This window comes from Pongo abelii, chromosome 7 (assembly GCF_028885655.2).
Source record: "Pongo abelii isolate AG06213 chromosome 7, NHGRI_mPonAbe1-v2.0_pri, whole genome shotgun sequence".
In the NCBI taxonomy this organism is placed as follows: Eukaryota; Metazoa; Chordata; class Mammalia; order Primates; family Hominidae; genus Pongo; species Pongo abelii.
The window spans coordinates 85,795,770-85,816,416 of record NC_071992.2 but is presented as its reverse complement, the minus strand read 5'-3'; the positions used below and the strand labels follow the sequence as shown (position 1 = coordinate 85,816,416).

General features: G+C 44.2%; 2 protein-coding genes across 9 annotated transcripts in view; one reads left to right on the top strand and one right to left on the bottom strand.

The window, feature by feature from the left end:
- Window positions 1-20,647, bottom strand: part of XKR9 (XK related 9) — a 178,618-nt gene that overhangs the window by 97,752 nt on the left and 60,219 nt on the right. The window contains exons 1-2 of one of the 7 annotated variants that reach the window (XM_063726686.1): window positions 13,500-14,148; window positions 5,822-5,898 (exon numbers count right to left, since the gene is read on the bottom strand). The exons of 3 other annotated variants lie outside the window; for them this stretch is intronic. The gene's annotated coding sequence lies outside the window, so the exon portion shown is untranslated. Of the gene's footprint in view, window positions 1-5,821; window positions 6,786-13,499; window positions 14,172-20,647 lie in introns of those variants that run through there. 3 more of the 7 variants (XM_054561754.2, XM_063726688.1, XM_054561753.2) reach the window with 3 other exon arrangements.
- The window catches only part of LACTB2 (lactamase beta 2), a 55,655-nt gene continuing 49,179 nt past the window's right edge, over window positions 14,172-20,647 (top strand). The window contains exon 1 of one of the 2 annotated variants that reach the window (XR_008528008.2): window positions 14,172-14,485. Coding sequence is in view for 1 of the 2 variants with exons in the window: in XM_024250996.3 (XP_024106764.3) it covers window positions 14,364-14,485 (122 nt within the window). In the remaining variant the exon portion in view is untranslated. The remainder of the gene's footprint in view (window positions 14,486-20,647) is intronic. The other variant, XM_024250996.3, reaches the window with a different exon arrangement.

Here is a 20,647-nt window from a genome sequence, read left to right as displayed (position 1 = left end):
GCAATGATTTTATCAAAACTCTACTTTTTCTAAAAATAATATATTGCCACTAAACACAGTTCTTATACTAGCTTTGGGAAAGTCTCAGAAATATACTTGATAGTTGATAACTTCCTCTCAGACTATTTATCTTTTAAAAATATGACCTACCCACAAAGAAATTTATCACATGATTTTATAGTGGCAAACTGGAAACAACCTAAATATTTCAACATAAGGAAATGGTAAAGTAAATAAAGGTAGATTCATAAAATGGAATATTATAAAACTACTAAAATATATGTAACAAAGGTACAATAGTTGTAAAAATTCTTAATATGGTTTTGGCCCAGCAATTCCATCTAGGATTCTATCCTAGGGAAATATTCAAAAATGTACAAAAAGATAATCTTTGCAGAGCCTTTTTTATAAGAGCGAAATATTGAAAACTACCTGAATGACAATTGAGAAGCCTAGTTCAATAGATTATGGTACATCCATATTAAAGGATACACCATGCAGCCTTTAAAAAGATTAAAGCAGCTTTGTATGAATTCACTTCAGAAGATCTTCAAGATGTTTTAAGTGAAAAAAGCAAATCCCAGAAAGATAAATACTGTATACTATTTATGGTTTTTAATTATACATGGAGAGAGGAAGGGGGTTGAGAGTAGGAAGCAAACGCAACTTCAGTTGTTTTCTCTCTATACTGCTATATTTTTTGAGGTTTTTTTTTACAACACACTTGTACTGATGTTGTTAGGTATATAATTTTTTAAAATAAAAATAGTAAATGATACTCATGCAGAATCTCGATGACTGGAGAAAATATTTATGCTACTAATGAAAGCTAAATTTACTTACCACTATGTGCCAAGCACTGAGCAAAATGTTGTATATAAAACGCCCCAATTTAATTTTTCTATCACTTAAAATGTAGATTCTACTATTATTTTTACTATTTTATAAACATACTGAATGAACAGAATCTGTATACAAGATTTGTCTGACTCAATGGTGGTTTTTTGGTTTGTTTTCCTAATTAATTGCCAACAGTTCACAAAAAACGCAAATGCTTAACTGCTATCAAAAAACAGAAAGATCTTCTATACTAGATTAGTCCTTCATGAGCAGTGGCTGCCCCTTTAGATGGGGCATGCTCTCTCCTGTTCAACACAGTAGTCATCTGGCCCATTTCAGGCATTTCAACAGCTGGGTCTCAATGTTAATGCAGCTAGCTACTAGCTGTGTGTCCTTAAATGTGTTCGTTTCAGCCTTATACTTTATTTTCTTCATCTAAAATGTGGAGAGAATAATGGTATATACCTTATAGGGTTGTTGTGAAGGTCAAGAAAGATAATACATGTAATACATATAAACCCCTAGAAAAGTACTTGGCACACAGTTAGGGCCCAGTAAATGTTAGTTATCATTATTACTTTGCTAACTGCTTGCCTGGCCTCTGTAAGCATATGAGTTTGCAATGTCTGACCTGACTTCATATAATGTTAAGTGAAAAAGTACTATGGTATGATCTTAAAGGTAAGGAGGGATAAATGAGCTCTGGAGCCCTGAAGCAATAGGACTGGTGTTCTTACAAGAAGAGGAAGCAACACCAGAGAAAAGGCCATGTAAGGACACAAGAAGGCAGCCATCTGTAACCCAAGGAGAAAGAACCTCACCAGAAACCAACCCTGCTGGCACATTGATCTTGGACTTCCAGTGTCCAGAACTGTCAAAAAATAAATTTCTATTGTTTAAGCTAACAAGTCTGTGGTATTCTGCTATGGCAGCCAGACCAGTTAACACACTATGTTTCTATAAAAAATATTTATTACTTTAAACACACCAAGGTGAATGTTTACTAAAAACACACACACACACACTAATACTTACTGTGTTCTTATCATTTTATCACTTATAAGTATTTTGCTAAAAAGTCTTCAGAATAATATTAAAAGGTATTTCATTCGTCTTACAGAATAAAGCAACAGTTATGATCACTGCTTCTCCTGTCAAGAATGTTGTGGCCAAGAGGACAGAAAAAAAGTTTAAAAACTGAGTTTTTAAAATCTAGTGGGCCGTGAATTTCCCTGCAGTAGGTTTCTTATGTTAACATGAAAGACCTCAAGCCAATATACACATGAGGTTTAGGAGGATGAGATTAATCGGGAGGTTCTGCTCAATTGAACTAATTAAATATTTACTTAGAACCTACCATGTGCTGTTTTAGGCTTTCCTGGATATAGCAAGTGATGACAGACAAATATTCCTGCCCCTGTGGAACTTATACCCTAGCACAGAAAGATAATCAAGGGGTATCTCAATTACAATTATTTGATCTTTATAAATTATATGAATGTATTAAATTATCACATGTACCTCAAAAATATGTACATCTATTATGTATCATTTTTAAACATAAAATTCAAAATATAGTCAATTAACAATAAAAAATAATAAATCAAATATATTCGAAGGTGGTAAGTGCTATGGAAAAAATAAAGCATAGTAAGGAAGATCAGCCATTACAGTAGAGATGGGCATATCATGGGCTGTGACATTAATTAGATTGGTCAGGGCAGGACTCACTGAGAGGGTGGCATTTGAGTAGTGAAATTGGCCATGTGAATATGAGATGGAAAAGCTTTCCAGCTTGAAGGAACAGCTAGTTCAAAAGTCTAATGCACTAGATTTTGAATCCTTCAAAAACAAAAGTTTCAAAAAATATTGTCAGAAATTCCTTAGCATGGTTCTATTGGATATGTTTAATGTGCATACAAATCCTGTTCTAATATCATTCTTAAAAATATAATTTCTTAAGCTTTACTAAGAAAAAAATTGCTTATATAGGAGAAGAATAGATGGTAGTAATAGTAGCTACTACTGCTAGGTGTTTACTAAAAGTGAAGTTTTTTTGGCATAAATTATTTCATTTAATCCTCACAAATCCCTGTGAAAACAGTATTATTGACGCTATTGTGTAGACCAGAAAACTGAGGCATAGAGGTGTTGGGTATTTAGGTGAGTTTTCTCTAATAAGTAAAATCTGTTTGCCTCCAATGCTTAGGTCCTACCCACAATATACTTACACAGTATCTGAAGAGAAAACAGAAAACACTTATAGCTGTGTGAGTATAACACTTAGGCATAGCAGTCTATAGATTTGAGATAGAATACACATTATTATTGTATATTATTATTTTCTGTAGTGAAATTAAAGGGAGAGAGGAATATAGTTAGAATTGCAAATGATGTGATCTAAACCTTTCTAAACAAAAATCTTGGCCAGGTACAGTAGCTCATGCCTGCAATCTCAGCACTTTGGGAGGCTGAGCCAGGCAGCTCACTTGAGTCCAGGAGTTCAAGACCAGCCTGGGCAACATGGTGAAACCCTGCCTCTACAAAAAAAAAAAATACAAAAATTAGCCAGGCATGGTAGTGTGCTCCTGTAGTGTCAGCTACTTGGGAGGCTGAGGTGGGAGGATCATTTAAGCCCAGGAAGCGGGGGTTGCAGTGAACTGATATGGCATCGCTGCACTCCAGCCTGGGCAACAAAGTGAGACCCTGTCACAAAACAAAACAAAAAAAGATTTTTTTTTTTTTTTTTAATCTTTAACTTATTTTCCACTGCTTTTTCTCAGGAAAACTTTATAGTCTGAGAACATGTTCAAAAGAATAAAACTTGACTAAAACACAATAGTTAAGCTAAAATTTTGCTTTAAATGATTTTAAATGTAGATAAGTTCCTTAAAATTACAGACTATAATACTTCAGTATTCCATATGTGCATTTCTTAATCTCTCTACCCATAAAGAGAGCTTCCTTTACCTGGCAAGAGTAATAAAAATAGTAGTAGCAGGTTTGGGTGGGTTGTTTGTTTGTTTAAGAGATAGGGTCTCTCTATATTACCCAGGCTGGTCTTGAATTCCTGTGCCCAAGTGATCCTCCCACCTTAGCCTCCTGAGTAGCTGGGACTATCAGCACAGGTACCATACCTGGCCAACACTAGCAGTTTTGAGTCAACTTTTGCAAGATGGAAAGAATAATTTCCAAGAAACAGAAACTGTTACTGGCAGAACATTAGATGCAATAGATTAATCTTATATGGTAATATCCATATTCCTAATTTAGTCAGGCAGAACATAACACCAAGTAGAAGGAAACCTACATAGCAAGCTAATACATATGGCAGATCTGATAAAGAGAGCCTGCAGGTCTTTCAATAATCACATAGTTGTATAACTTGTATTAAGAATAGTTCATCTCTATCTCTATGGTTGATCACTATTCCAGTACCACCTTAGGTAAAATAATGCCACCTACAAAGTTTGGCTTCATAGGGGACTTCTTACACTTACTGACTTAATAGGACAATGATATAGTCTGAATACATGTCCCTACCAAATCTCATGTTGAATTGTAATCCCCCATGTTGGAGGTGGGACCTGGTTGGAGGTTTTGGGTCATAAGGGTGGATCTCTCATGGTTTCGTGCTGCCCTCACGATAGTGAGCGAGATCTGGTTGTTGTAAAGCATTGCATCTCCCCCACTACTCTCTTTTTTGCTCCTGCTCTCTCCATGTGAGACACCTGCTCTCTCTTCACCTTCTGCCATGATTGTAAGCTTCCTGAGGCCTCTCCAAAAGCAGATTCTGGCATTTTGCTTCCTGTACAGCCTGAAGAACCATGAGCCAATTAAACTTATTTTCTTATAAATTACCCAGTCTCAGGTATTTCTTTATAGCAATGCAAGAATGGCCTAACACAGAAAATTGGCACCAGTAGTAAAGTTTTGCTATAAAGATACCTGAAAACAAGAAAACAGTGTTAGAACTGAGTAACAGGCAGAGGCTAGAAGAGTTTATAAGACTCAGAGAAGAAGGGAAGATGAGGGAAAGTTTGGAGCTTCTTAAAGGTTGTGACCCTAATGCTGATAATGATATGGACAGTGAAGTCCAGGCTGCTGATGTCTCAGATGGAAATGAGTAATTTATCAGAAGTGGAGCAAAGATCACCCATGTTATGCCTCAGCAAAAAGCTTGGCTGGATTGTATTTGTGCCCTAGAGATCTATGGAAGTTTGAACTTCAGAGTGATGATTTAGGGTACCTGGCGGAAGAAATTTCTAAGTAGCAAAGCATTCAAGACGTGGACTGGCTGCTTCTAACAACCTATGCCCAGATGTGAAAGCAAGAAAATGACTGAAAATTTCAATTTATATTTAAACAGGAAGCAGAGCATAAAAGTTTGAAAAATGTGCAGCCTGGCCAGGTGAGACAGAAAGAAAAAGCTTCTTCAGAAGAGGACTTTAAGCAAGCTGTACAGCAACCACTTGCTAAAGATATTTGCCTAACTAAAAGGGAGCCAAGTGCTAATATCAATGACAGTGGGTTCAAGTGATTTTCCTGCCTCAGCCTCCCCAAGTAACTGGGACTACAGGCGCACACCACCAAACCCGGCTAATTTTTGTATTTTTAGTAGAGACGGGGTTTCGCCATATTGGGCAGGCTGATTTCAAACTCCTGACCTCAAGCGACCCACCCACCTCGGCCTCCCAAAATGCTGGGATTACAAGCATGGGCAACTGCGCCTGGCCCTCTTTTCTTATAAATTACCTAGTCTCAAGTATTTCTTTACAGCAATGCAAGAATGGTTTAACACAAACGGTTTCAATCCAATTCCAAATATCAACCTAGCTATGTGGCTACCTGGCTGCAAGCCAAAATAGGTAACTTTTGCCCACTGTACAACTATCTGAGATAAAGCAGATATTTAAAGAAATTAAAACTAGGAAACTTTCCCTTGTCAACCAAATATAACACATATAAAATATAGACTTACTTGTCAAATATAAAAAGCCATCTTTGACTCAAAGTCCCTTCTGGAAAAATCTTCATCTTGTGAATATTTTACTTCTTCTTCATTAAAAACAAGTATAATTAAAGGATGTATAAACCTTTAAGATCGAATACTAAAATGAAACTGAAATCACCTGTTAGTCACATGTGGCATTTTCTAATCTAGTGATAAGAATCTGTGCCATTGTGAATACAGTACACCCTTTTATAACTATCTCATTGAGAGGAAGAAATAGCATAGGTCCTTTCATAGGCTGACTAGGTTCCAAGCTTTCACTGTATTTGTCAAATAAGTCAAGAAAATACAATTTGTCTCACAACATATCCAAATGGATAACATGTCATGTTTGAAAAGGAGGTTCTTAAATTTGAAGTACTCTAACAAAGTATCATAAACTTAGCCCTACCTACTTTTCAACCTTATACCTTCTCAAATCTTATGCCCCAAGAGCATATGATTGTTGGTCTGTATTCCCAAAATAAGCACTACTTTTCTTCCATTTCCAAGCCTTTGCTCAAGGTTATTTACTGCTGTCTAGAATAACTGCCATCTATCTGATGAAATTCTGTCAATCCTTTAAGAATCAGCTCAAAAACCCACCATCTTTAGGCTTTCTCAGATCATCCCAATATGTTTCTCCCCTTTCTCCTTGCAATCTCATCACTTCAGCTGTACTTCTCTTCTAGTATTTACCCACATATGCTTTTTTTTAAGAGACAAGGTCTTGCTCCATCACTCAGGCTGGAGTGCAGTGGCACAATCATAGCTCACTATAACCTCGAACTCCTGGGCTCAAGCACTCCTCCAGACTCAGCCTCCCAACAGTGCTAGGATTACAGGCTCATTCCACCATACCTGAACCCACATATACTTTAAAAGTATCTCCTTCATGGTTATGACCCTCTAGAAAGCAAAGACTATCTTATTCATTTTTTTTTTCCTTTTTTTTTTTTTTTTTTAATTTATGAAGTATTTATTGATGATTCTTGGGTGTTTCTCGGAGAGGGGGATATGGGAGGGTCATAGGATAATAGTGGAGAGAAGGTCAGGAGATAAACACATGAACAAAGGTCTCTGGTTTTCCTAGGCAGAGGACCCTGCGGCCTTCTGCAGTGTTTGTGCCCCTGGGTACTTGAGATTAGGGAGTGGTGACGACTCTTAAAGAGCATGCTGCCTTCAAGCATCTGTTTAACAAAGCACATCTTGCACCGCCCTTAATCCATTTAACCCTGAGTTGACACAGCATATGTTTCAGAGAGCATGGGGCTGGGGGAAAGGCCATAGATCAACAGCATCCCAAGGCAGAAGAATTTCTCCTAGTCAGAACAAAATGGAGTCTCCTATGCCCACCTCTTTCTACACAGACACAGCAACAATCTGATCTCTCCTTCCTTTCCCCACACTTCCCCCCTCTTCTTTTCAACAAAACCGCTATCGTCCTCATGGCCCGCTCCCGATGGTCGCTGTCTCTTCGGAGCTGTTGGGTACACCTCCCAGACAGGGCAGCCGGGCAGAGGCGCTCCTCACCTCCCAGACAGGGCGGCCGGGCAGAGGCGCTCCTCGCTTCCCAGACGGGGCCGCCCAGGCAGAGGCGCTCCTCACTTCCTCCCAGACCGGGTGGCAGCCGGGCAGAGGCGCTCCTCACCTCCCAGACGGGGCGGCCGGGCAGAGGCGCTCCTCACCTCCCAGACGGGGCGGCCGAGCAGAGGCGCTCCTCACTTCCCAGAGGGGGCGGCCGGGCAGAGGCGCTCCTCACTTCCCAGAGGGGGCGGCCGGGCAGAGGCGCTCCTCACTTCCCAGACGGGGCGGCCGGGCAGAGACACTCCTCACTTCCTCCCAGACGGGGTAGCGGCCAGGCAGAGGCGCTCCTCACCTCCCAGACAGGACGGCCGGGCAGAGGCGCTCCTCACTTCCCAGACTGGGCGGCCGGGCAGAGGCGCTCCTCACTTCCCAGACTGGGTGGCCGGGCAGAGGCGCTCCTCACCTCCTAGACAGGGTGGCCAGGCAGAGGTGCTCCTCACTTCCCAGACGGTGTGGCGGCTGGGCAGAGGTGCTCCTCCCTTCCCAGATGGGGCAGCCAGGCAGAGGCGCTCCTCACTTCCTCCCAGACGGGGTGGCGGCCAGGCAGAGGCGCTCCTCACTTCCCAGAGGGGGCGGCCGGGCAGAGGTGCTCCTCACTTCCTCCCAGACGGGGTGGCGGCCGGGCAGAGGCACTCCTCACCTCCCAGATGGGGCAGCCGGGCAGAGGTGCTCCTCATCTCCCAGACGGGGCAGCCAGGCAGAGGTGCTCCTCACTTCCTCCCAGACGGGGTGACGGCCGGGCAGAGGCACTCCTCACCTCCCAGACGGGGCGGCCGGGCAGAGGCGCTCCTCACCTCCCAGACGGAGTGGCCAGGCAGAGGCGCTCCTCACTTCCCATATGGGGTGGCTGCCAGGCAGAGGCGCTCCTCACTTCCCAGATGGGGCAGCCGGGCAGAGGCGCTCCTCACTTCCTCCCAGACGGGGTGGCGGCCAGGCAGAGGCGCTCCTCACCTCCCAGACGGGGCGGCTGGGCAGAGGTGCTCCTCATCTCCCAGACGGGGCAGCCGGGCAGAGGTGCTCCTCACTTCCTCCCAGACGGGGTGACAGCCGGGCAGAGGCGCTCCTCACCTCCCAGACGGAGTGGTCAGGCAGAGGCGCTCCTCACTTCCCATATGGGGTGGCGGCCGGGCAGAGGCGCTCCTCACTTCCCAGATGGGGCAGCCGGGCAGAGGCGCTCCTCACTCCCCAGATAGGGCGGCCGGGCAGAGGTGCTCCTCACTTCCCAGATGGGGCAGCCGGGCAGAGGCGCTCCTCACTTCCTCCCAGACGGGGTGGCGGCCAGGCAGAGGCACTCCTCACCTCCCAGACGGGGCGGCCGGGCAGAGGTGCTCCTCATCTCCCAGATGGGGCAGCCGGGCATAGGTGCTCCTCACTTCCTCCCAGACGGGGTGGCAGCCGGGCAGAGGCACTTCTCACCTCCCAGAAGGGGCGGCCGGGCAGAGGCGCTCCTCACTTCCCAGACGGGGTGGCCGGGCAGAGGCGCTCCTCACTTCCCAGACGGGGCGGCCGGGCAGAGGCGCTCCTCACTTCCCAGACGGGGCGGCCGGGCAGAGGCGCTCCTCACTTCCCAGAGGGGGCGGCCGGGCAGAGGCGCTCCTCACTTCCCAGAGGGGGTGGCCGGGCAGAGGCGCTCCTCACTTCCCAGACGGGGTGGCCGGGCAGAGGCACTCCTCACTTCCCAGACGGGGCGGCCGGGCAGAGGTGCTCCTCACTTCCTCCCAGACGGGGTGGCGGCTGGGCAGAGGCGCTCCTCACCTCCCAGACGGGGCGGCCGGGCAGAGGTGCTCCTCACTTCCTCCCAGACGGGGTGGCGGCCGGGCAGAGGCGCTCCTCACCTCCCAGACGGGGCGGCCGGGCAGAGGTGCTCCTCACTTCCTCCCAGACGGGGTGGCGGCCGGGCAGAGGCGCTCCTCACCTCCCAGACGGGGTGGCCGGGCAGAGGCACTCCTCCCTTCCCAGAAGGAGTGGCCAGGCAGAGGCGCTCCTCACCTCCCTGAGTGGGCGGCCAGGCAGAGGCGCTCCTCACTTCCCAGAGTGGGCGGCCGGGCAGAGGCGCTCCTCACTTCCCATACGGGGTGGCAGCCGGGTAGAGGTGCTCCTCACTTCCCAGATGGGGCAGCTGGGCAGAGATGCTCCTCACTTCCTCCCAGACGGGGTGGCGGCCAGGCAGAGGCGCTCCTCACCTCCCAGACGGGGCGGCCGGGCAGAGGCACTCCTCACCTCCCAGACGGGGCGGCCGGGCAGAGGCGCTCCTCACCTCCCAGAAGGGGCGGCTGGGCAGAGGCGCTCCTCACTTCCCATATGGGGTGGCAGCCGGGCAGAGGCGCTCCTCACTTCCCAGACGGGGTGGCGGCCGGGCAGAGGCGCTCCTCACTTCCCAGACGGGGTGGCGGCGAGGCAGAGGCGCTCCTCACTTCCCAGATGGGGCAACCGGGCAGAGGCGCTCCTCACTTCCTCCCAGACGGGGTGGCGGCCAGGCAGAGGCGCTCCTCACCTCCCAGACGGGGCGGCCGGGCCGAGGTGCTCCTCATCTCCCAGATGGGGCAGCCGGGCAGAGGCGCTCCTCACTTCCTCCCAGACGGGGCGGCAGCCGGGCAGAGGCGCTCCTCACTTCCCAGACGATGGGCGGCCGGGCAGAGGCGCTCCTCACTTCCCAGATAGGGCGGCCGGGCAGAGGGGCTCCTCACATCCCAGACAATGGGCGGCCAGGCAGAGATGCTCCTCACTTCCTAGACGGGGTGGCGGCGAGGCAGAGGCTGTAATCTTAGCACTTTAAGAGGCCAAGGCAGGAGGCTGGTAGGTGGAGGTTGCAGTGAGCCGAGATCACACCACTGCACTCCAGCCTGAGCACCATTGAGCATTGAGTTAGCAATCCGTCTGCAATCCCAGCACCTCGGGAGGCCGAGGCAGGCAGATCACTGGAGGCCAGGAGCTGGAGACCAGCCCGGTCAACACGGTGAAACCCCGTCTCCACCAAAAATACAAAAACCATTCAGGCGTGGCGGCGCGCGCCTGCAATCCCAGGCACTCGGCAGGCCGAGGCAGGAGAGTCACAGGAGCCCGAGGCAGGGAGGTTGCAGCGAGCCGAGATCATGGCAGTACAGTCCAGCTTCGATAACAGCGGGAGACCGAAAAAAGGAGAGGGAGACCGAAGAAAGGGGAGGGAGAGGGAGAGGGAGAGGGACTCTTATTCATTTTTAACATGCCCTCAATATGTCTACAACATTACTTTGCATGTTGTAAGTAAATAATAAACTATTGTAAATGTAACTGAACAGAACGTAAAAAATATTTGATCTGATTTCTTGGAGAGGAACTTAAACTTCAAGTCACATTTCTAAACATATTCACAAAGACTTAATTTTGTATCTTTTTTTTTTGACACGGAGTCTCACTCTGTCACTCAGGCTGGAGTGCAGTGCCGCGATCTCAGCTCACTGCAACCTCCGCCTCCTGGGTTCAAGTGATTCTCCTGCCTCAGCCTCCCAAGTAGCTGGGATTACAGGCACCCGCCACCATGCCCACCTAATTTTTGTATTTTTAGTAGAGACAGGGTTTTGCCATGTTGGTCAGGCTAGTCTCCCAAACTGCTGGGATTACAGGCATGAGCCACCACACCCGACCAAAAAATATATCTAATTGTCCATAGGTTTTTTTTACCTGGATATACCACAATTACCTCAATTTTATCTCATCTAAAACATAGTCACTATCTACCCTCTATTTGTACTCTTTTTCTAGTATCTCCTTGTATGGCCCTATGCAAGTTGCCTTACTTTTAAATCCTTTGGCCTATTTCTTCATCTGCCAAATGAGGAGCTTGGCAATTGATTAAATGGAATCCAGAAGGAAAGTGCAAGTGAAAGTTTAATTTTTAAAAAAAGCTAATGAAACTGGACCTTGTCTCTCATCATATGCAAAAGCCAACTCAAGAAGGATTAAATGTAAGACCTTAAACTATAAAACTACTAGAAGAAAATATAGGTAAAATACATAAGGACATTGGTTTAGGCAACGATTTTGTGGCTAAGACCTCAAAAGCACATACAACTAAAATAAAAACAGACAAATTTGACTATATTAAATGAAAAAGCTTCTGCACAGCAAAGGAAACAATCAACAGGGGGCAGAAACATCTGCTGAACAGAAGAAAATATTTGCAAACTATTCTGACAAGGGACTAATATCCAGAACATACAAGGAACTCAAACTCAACAAGAGAAAACACAAATAATCCCATCAAAAAGAGGGTAAAGAAGATGAATAGACGATTCTCAAAAGAAGACATACAAATGGCCAACAAACACATGAAAAAATGCTCAACATCACTAATCATCAGGGAAATGCAAATCAAAACCATAATGAGATATCATCTTACCCCAGTTAGAATAGCTGTTATTAAAAAGACAATAACAGATGCTGGAGAGGATGCAGAGAAAAAGAACTCTCATACACAGTTGGTGGGAATGTAAATTAGTACAACCACTATGGAAAACAGTACAGAGATTTATAAAATACACACACACACACACACACACACAGAACTACCATATGATCTAGCAATCCCACTACTATTTGTGTATCAAAGGGACAACTGCACCTGCATGTTTATCACAACATTATTCACAATAGGAAAGATATGAAATCAACCTAAAAGTCCATCAACAAACAAATGGATAAATAAAATGTGATATATACACACAATAAAATATTATTTGGCCATAAAAAAATAATGAAATCATGTCATTTGCAGCAACATGGATGGAACTAGAGATTATGCTAAGTGAAATAATCCATGCATAGAAAGACAAATATCACATACTCTTATTCATATGTAGGAGCTAAAAAGTTTATCTCAGCCAGGCATGGTGGCTGAAGCCTGTAATCCTAGCACTTTGGGAGACCAAAGTAGGAGGATCACCTGAATCGCTTGAGTTCAAGAGTTCAAGGTTACATTGAGCTATGATAGTGCCACTGCACTGAAGCCTGGGTGAAAGCCAGACCCTGTAAGTAAATAAGTAAAGAAATTAATTAAGCTAAAGGATAAAAGAAGGGGAGTGCCCAGATTCTCAGGAGGAACACTATGGTCCAGAAATTACTGCTCCATCCTCTTCTCCAGGGTTCACTGACTTTCCAGCAGAGTTCTTAAAAAGGGAAGATGTGCATAACTTCCTGCCTGAATAGCCATTAATTGATGTCTATGATAAATACATACTGACAGACTGAAATGCCTGATGTAGGAGATTGGGTTACTTCAAGTATTTTTTTTTTTTTGAAGGGTATACTGCTTAACTTCCCATTGCAACAGGGGATAACTTATGGGATTATTTCAGCGATGATTTTTTGAATATTTTTCCATTAAAAGTACAACTGTGTGAAACAAGGCAAAGACATTTCTCACACACAAAGCAGATGTCATTAGCCACTCTGATACACTATGCTGCTGATTCATAAAATAGATAAGAGCAGATCGTTTTCTTCATCAGAAATATCTGGAAAAAAAAAAAAGCCACCAAGCACTGTATGTGTCAATTTCTCACCTTTTTTAAAAAAAAAAAAAAAAAGAGTGGGCTGCTACAGTGGATATGTTCTACATCTCTTTGGGGCAGTGATTACATACAATTATCATAACTCGATAGAACTGTCTACAGGATCTGTGTATTTTCTTTTAAGTAATTTATAACTCAACTTTTTTTATGGGAAGCTGTAGTTAACACTGGATAGTTAATACTTGGCTGATTAGAAACCGACTTGTTACAGAGAAAATGAGTCCCTTCCATCTTGGGCATAAAACGGCTCCACAAGACCAGCCCAGCTCTCTGGGCAGGCGGGTAACACTGGGAGGCAGAGGCATGCTCCTTGAATCTCACTGAGGGGGGCAGGCGTTAGTGCGAGGCAGGTAGCAGCAAGGCTGCACACGCAGACTCTGTCATCTGGGCAGCCGCCCAATCCCCGTTTTTCATTTGTAACAAAAATAGTGTCCACCTCTTAATAATGTTCTGAGGATTAAGGGAGTTAAGTGGGATGTTTGTAGAAAGCACTTAGGCATAGTAGGAAGTACTAAGCAAATATGTCTTACCACTATTTATTATAAAAGATGAACAGGCTGGCCCGGCGCGGTGGCTCACACCTGTAATCCCAGCACTTTGGAAGGCCGAGGCGGGCGTATCACGAGGTCAGGAGATCGAGACCTTCCTGGCTAACACAGTGAAATCCTGTCTCTACTAAAAATACAAAAAATTAGCCGGGCGTGGTGGCGGGCGCCTATAGTCCCAGCTACTTGGGAGGCTGAGGCAGGAGAATGGCGTGAACCCGGAAGGCGGAGCTTGCAGTGAGCCGAGATCGCGCCACTGAACTCCAGCCTAGGCGACAGACCGAGACTTCGTCTCAAAAAAAAAAAGATGAACAGGCTACTACTACTACTACTACTACTACTACTACACACACACACACACACACACACAGCCACTGCCTAAAAATCTGGCAATCCTTCCTGAGATTTATTACTGAGTAACGAACGGTTACCAAACCTATCTCCCAAATCACAAGACTCTTCCAGATTAAAATGTCTCTCGCCCACTTGGATCCACTCGCCTGTCTAGTACACAAACCCGTGAGGCACCAGCCCCCGTGACAGAGCCAGATTCCGGCTTCGCCTCACGCCGCCTCACGCCGCCTCACGCCTCGCGCCAGCCTTCTCACCACTGCCCGCGCAGCCCGCGCGACGTCACGTGACCTCTGGTTCCGCCTCCGGCCTAGCTGCCGGATCCCCGCCCCGGCTCGCCCGCGTTGTCACATGACACCTGGACCAGCCGCTGGCCAATCCCCTCCCTCCCGGCTTGCGCGGCGTCACGTGGACGCTACTCGCTGTCCACGGCCTGTTGGCTTGTTCCGCGCTGGAGTATCCAGATAGGCGACACGCCGGCGGGCGGCTGAGGCGGGAATGGCTGCTGTACTGCAGCGCGTCGAGCGGCTGTCCAATCGAGTCGTGCGTGTGTTGGGCTGTAACCCGGGTCCCATGACCCTCCAAGGCACCAACACCTACCTAGTGGGGACCGGCCCCAGGTAAACGTCCCTCTCCAACCTCCCCAACATTCGCAGCCGGCCCCGGAGCCCGGGCTTTGACTGATCGCGGCTGCGCGAGCAGTGGAGAGCGCCGCGTCCTGTCCCTAGCTGGGCAGCCCCGCGCCTAGCAGCCCCGCCAGGACTGCACGCAGACACTCGGCTCTCGAAGCTAGCTAAAATACGACCACCCCAGGTGATAGCTCTCTAATTTAGGGAGAAATGGAAAAAAAAAAAAAAAACTTATGTTTTGAAACCCGATTTACTGTGCTTGATGTTTGAATGCCAGGGTGTGCGTGTTTAAACTGTTGAGAAAATTCGGATGTTAAGAGTCCAAGAAAGCGTTTACTTTGCTCACTTGACTTTCACTGGTGTTTTGCCCAGAGTGTAACTTCCCTTCTCAAAAGCGATTAATTATGTTGAGGCGATTTCCTCAACTCAGCAGCAGAGGGCAGGATTCTCCTGGCTTCCAAATTGGTTCTCTGCAGCCTGTGGGATCGTAAGAGGAGCTGACATAAGTAATTTGGGGAAGTTTTTTGTTACAATTGTGTGTGACCTTGTTAGAGTTTAATTTGCAGACACAGTAGCACACCTGTATTTCTAAGAAGACACTTTTGCTCTTGTTTAGCTGCATTCTGTTTTAGTGGAATTATGCAGGAATGGGAGATTTGGTTTACTGCATAGTAAATCTTAGGCATTTAGCAACTTTTGTAGTCTTTACTGGATGAACCCAGATAATGTAGTTTCTCTTGAGCATAGAATTTAATTGTGCAGTCAAGACATAAATAATTTTTAAAATGTAATTGATTACTAAAAACGATTTAGTAAGTACAGTTAATTGAGTTTTCCTTGGAAGTGTCTACTGTTTGGCGTTTTTCCAGTAAATAAGAATTTTAGAAGCAGCAGACCTGCAAAGTGGGCAGGTGAAAGATTAAGTTCAGAGTAAACAAGGCAGGGTCAGGTAGTTACCAAAGGTTTAGGCTGCCACCAGAATCTAGGAGGATAGAGAATTAAGCAGGAAAAATGCCAGATCTCTAGGGTACAGTCTGTCTTGGCTGGAAGTCCCTCAACCAAGTAAATCCATAGGCGGTCTCTCTTCAGTGTGTCATCTTAAACTAGTCAATACCTCGGACAAAAGATGCTTATTATCAGAATTACCCTGGAAAGTCTCTTAGAAGAACACCATGTTGGAGATCAGTGTATTGTCCTCAGTAAGTTCAGCACAACCTGCCTTTTTTCCAGCGTTGAAACAGATGGCTGATTCTGTTTGTAAACCAGATGAATTGGCTTGTGTTTAGGGGCTATGTTGTACGAAAAATACATACTGTATCTTCAAACACTAGAATCACACTCAACATAGCAAAGTGCTAGTGCTAAGAGAGACTTAAAGACTAACTGAGGGAAAAGCAGATTTATAGTCTCCCGTCTTAAATTACTTAACACTGTTGCTCACATGAATTAATGGAGTGGAATGGCCAGTGGAATTACTTGCACTATGTAAATTATTTCTCCATATAGTTGAACTACAGAGTCCGTATACTTGAGCTAGAAATAAGTGTAGATGATGCTACTGTATAAAGTAAAAGGTGTAAAGTAAAAGGTGGCTAGAAATTAATATTAATTGGCCCCTTGTCAGATGTTCTGAGATTGGTATCCACCTGTTCCGCTTCACAAAACAGTTCTAAGATCACAAGCGGCTTTTGTATCACTAACCCCAATGGTATTTTTCTGTTCTCATTTTCCTTGAACTTCAGTGCTTTGACACCATTGACCACTCCCTCCTTAATTTGCCAACACCACATTCTTCAGGTTTCCTATTACCTCTCGAGCTGCTCTTTCTCTTTCACCTTGATAGAGTCACCTTCTTTACCAAATCTTTAATTATTTTAGTTATTCAGTATATAATCCTCATCTCTCATGTTCTTCTACTGTATTCTCTACCTAGGTGATCTCATCTACTTATTTGGCTTTGCCTTTATTATCTGTTTATTATTAACTACCAAATATATAGCTCAAGTTCAAATTCCAAACTTGATCTTCAGACTCAAGTAGCCAACTTTTAAGTCTATTTGCATGACTCACTGCTGCCTGGAACTCAGTGTTTTCCATACTGAACTCATAACCTTTCCCAGAAAACTGCCAGGTCCTCCTCCAGTTGTTCATATCTTGGTAAACAAAACCATCAAAGGAAATGCCTAAATACCCTTCCTGACATTTATTTGCTTCCTACTGCATATCCAAGCCATTATGAAGATCTATTCATGTCCCCTGCTGTCACTCAGTCCGAGCCAGCACAACTCTTGCTTAGGCTACTGTAATAGCCTCCTAATTGGCTTCTGTATGACTACCTCTGTCTCTCTTCAATCCAGTCTTCCCTATGTAGCCAGAGTGGTATTTTAGGAATTAAAACTGGAAGGCCTTGTGTATTCTGGCCTCCATCAGTCTTGTCAGGCTCCTCTCAAACCTCTCCCATTCCAGCCATGCTGGCCTTATAATGTCTCAGATGAGGTTTATGATTCCCTGTCTCAGGGCCTTCACGCATGCTTTCCTCTTTCTTCCACTCATTCCTCCCTTCTTTACCCAGCTAATCTCATTCATCCTTTAGAGCACAATTTAAATACCATTTCCTCATGGAAGTCTTCCCTGACCCATCAGACTGTATTAGGGGCACTTCATACTTTTCATGGTCCTTATCTCAATTATAATGAAATGATTTTTTTGTGCAAGAAGCTTAATGTCTTTCCACACCTTCATACCCCACTATAACGTCAGTTCAGTGAAAGCGTATTCATGGCTATATCCCCAGCACCTAGCACAGAGCCTTGTACACAGTACAGGTAGAACAGTAAATAGTTGCTGAATGAATGAGCATTCTGTACATTTTCTCTTAATTTTCACTATTATGACTCCAGAACTGCTGGATAACTACAGTTTTAGCTGGTCTTCCTTCCTCGTCTGATCAGCCCATGGAAGCCAAATGAATTTCACTAAAACACTGCTAGACCTAACTGTGATGCTTAGTACATAGGTACTCAATAAGCATTTGAATCAACAAATGACAGCCAAATTGTCCAGTATTTTTACTTTCCTCCTCTGCTCAAGAACCTCTAAAAACTGTAATTTTAACCTTTCCTATCAAAATTGTACATACTTTGTGGGCAGACAGTGTGGCTGATAATAGAAAAAGGTAGTCAAGTGGAATAGAATTAAAACTCTGGACTCTGGTTACCTAGATTAGAATTCTGGTGCCATTTACTAGCCATATGACTTTGGACAAGACAGTTCTAAGCTTCAGATTCCTGATACAACCCAATGAAGGTTGTATGGTACCTACCTCATTGGATTTTATGAGGACTCAGTGAAATTTAAGTGAAAAAACATATATGAAAAGCACTTAACAAGTTCTAGCACATGGAAAACATACCATGTTAGCCATTATTTTTATCACTTCTGCTTTCCTCATAACATCTAGACAACACTGTGCTCATAATAGGTGTTCAGAAAATATCTAATGATTTTTTAAGAGTGACAGCAAATAGAGACCAGTTAATAGCTATCTTAATAGTGACATGAAATACCTATAACAAGGAATTTGATTCTACTAATTTTCCACCAATTGAAAATTTTTTTCTCCATTCAGGTAGCAAATAGTTATTGTGTGCCTACTATGTGCCAGGCACTTTGCTCTAGTGAATAAATCGTTCATAGACCTATACAGATTCATCTATACTCTTCTCTTGAGCCCTTCATTAGCATAATTTGCATTTGCAAAATGACTTCCTGAGATAGGGATATTATTGTCTGTGGCCAGGAAGAACAAACTCAACTAGCCCATGTAGAGATGATACTATCCAATCATCTATTATAACTATTTACAGACATCATGGATAGAGTAACTGTTTGCTAAGGGAGAAACTGATAACATTTTTTTCAATTTCAAAACTGATAACAGTTTTTTCAAATGTATAGCTGAAGTTTTATTTTTGCCACATAATGATTCTAAGCACTTAACCTAAGCAATCCCCTTCTGCTAGAGAGGCAGTGTTTTGAATGGAGAAGTCACTGGACCCTTGTATCTGAACATCTAGTGCTTCCTAGCGCTGCCTCTTGCTGGTTATATGACCTGGAGCAAATCACTTAGCCTTTCTGAAGATTAGTTTTCTATAAAATAAATAATTAATAAAGTAATAATACCTCCCTAGAGTTGATAAGAGAATCAAAAGAAATAGTAAATATGAAAGCTCCAAATGGTTTAAATTGCTATGTCAATGTCATATGTTATCAGTGTGACTTTTTTTTTCCCTCAAAGCATGGTGCAAACTCATGTTTTAGGTTTCATAGTATCTAGACACCCCTCCTTTGTTCTGAATAGATTGTATTAATTCCAGAACTTTTTTCTGTTTTCTTTCTTTTGAGAGCCCTTCTTTTATCAATTCCAATTTTGTTAAACCAAGACAGGACCATTAAGAGACCTAAAACTGGAGCCCCAGAAACATGTTCTCCAGTACCACAGTCGTATGGTCACTCACACTTTTACCTGCAAACAACCAGCACAGGCATTCTAAAAGATCTGTTTTCTTTGCTACTAGATTTTATCAAATTCATGTATCAACCCTGTTAATTTTGTCATTACTTTTGATCAGTGTGATGTGATCTGGTCTTTAAATTACAGAAATTCATATTCATTTTTAGATTAGGAGATATTTCAAAACAGAGTTTCTTGGGAGGACGGGAAGGCAAGGATTAAGAAATAATTTTAAAAGTGGTGGGGCCTTGATGGATTGAAAAAATTTGAGCCTTACCTGAAGCATGGAAGTATTCTTTTAGTGAGGACCAGAAGACCCACAAAAATAGTCCTAGTGACTCTACTTTAGGGGCAGTGAGAATTTGTGGTAAATAACCCCAAATGCATGGAGGCAGCCAAAATCTAGGATGGGTGGGCTAGAGAGTATTATTGGAGGTATCATAGTATTATAGTCTTGTGTATTTTTAATTTAGCATAACTAAATATGCAAAATGCTAAGTGCAGTACAATGTATTATAGATATAGAAATAAATCCATAAATTCCTTGAACCAAACAGACAAGCTTTCTGCCCTGAAGGGACTCAAATTTGTAGGGTGGTGTTGGGTGTGGAAATAGGCAATAAACAAATAAATATGTAAATACATAATATATTACATGGTAATAATTGCTATGGAAAAAAAGATAAGATGGCTAGGAATAGCATCAGAATTCACTCTGACCCGAGTCAAACTCATCTCAAATTTGCTCCCTCCAGGGTTTACCTTCTTGATTAATGGCACACCAATCCTCCCACCTAGAAACCTCAAAGTCGCCAACTGTTTCCCTCCTTGCACATCTCGTTTAACAAATATCCTGTTGGTTGGTTGATTGTACCTTCTAAATGTTCTTTAAGCCATCTCTTCCTTACATTTCCACTACCAACAGAACCCTATAATAAATGCCCGCTTCTGTCTCCGGATAGGACAGTTCAACACTGTGTTTCTGAAGGACATCTACTGTGCTACAGAACATAGGGTGCAGACAGAAGCCAATGGGCTATGAGGCCATTGCCCTCCTCCCTTATGAGAGGCCAGTTTGTTTTTGTTGGCTCTGGGTCTCAGGGAGTAGCGTTAGGGAAACAAACCATCCAGTTACTCACTGTTTAATTTTAATGCTTTGCAAAATGCTTTCTATGGTATGTTACTTTTATTGTTTATTTCCAGTCATATGCAGTTCCCCTTCTCACCAACAGTTGAATGTAAGCAAGGTTGTTTTCTCCTGCTTACTGCAGGAAACCAAGTTATAGCACATATTAGGTAATCCATAAACAGTTATTGATCAATTAATGAATAACTCAGACTTTTCGTCAAGGCTAACCTGTCAGCCAGCCTGAATTAGTGAGGTGTTACTGTGAAACAGCATGAGTGAAGAAGTTTGTGAATTGGATCTTGAGCTGGGCATGGTGGCTCAACGCCTGTAATCCCAGCACTTTGGGAGGCTGAGGTGGGAGGATTGCTTGACCCCAGGAGTTAAGAGACCAGCCTGGGCAATATGATGAAACACCATCTCTACAAAAAATAGAAAAATGAGCCGGGCATGGTGGCATGTACCTGTAGTCCCAGCTACTCAGGAAGTAGATGTGGGAGAATTGCTTGTGCCC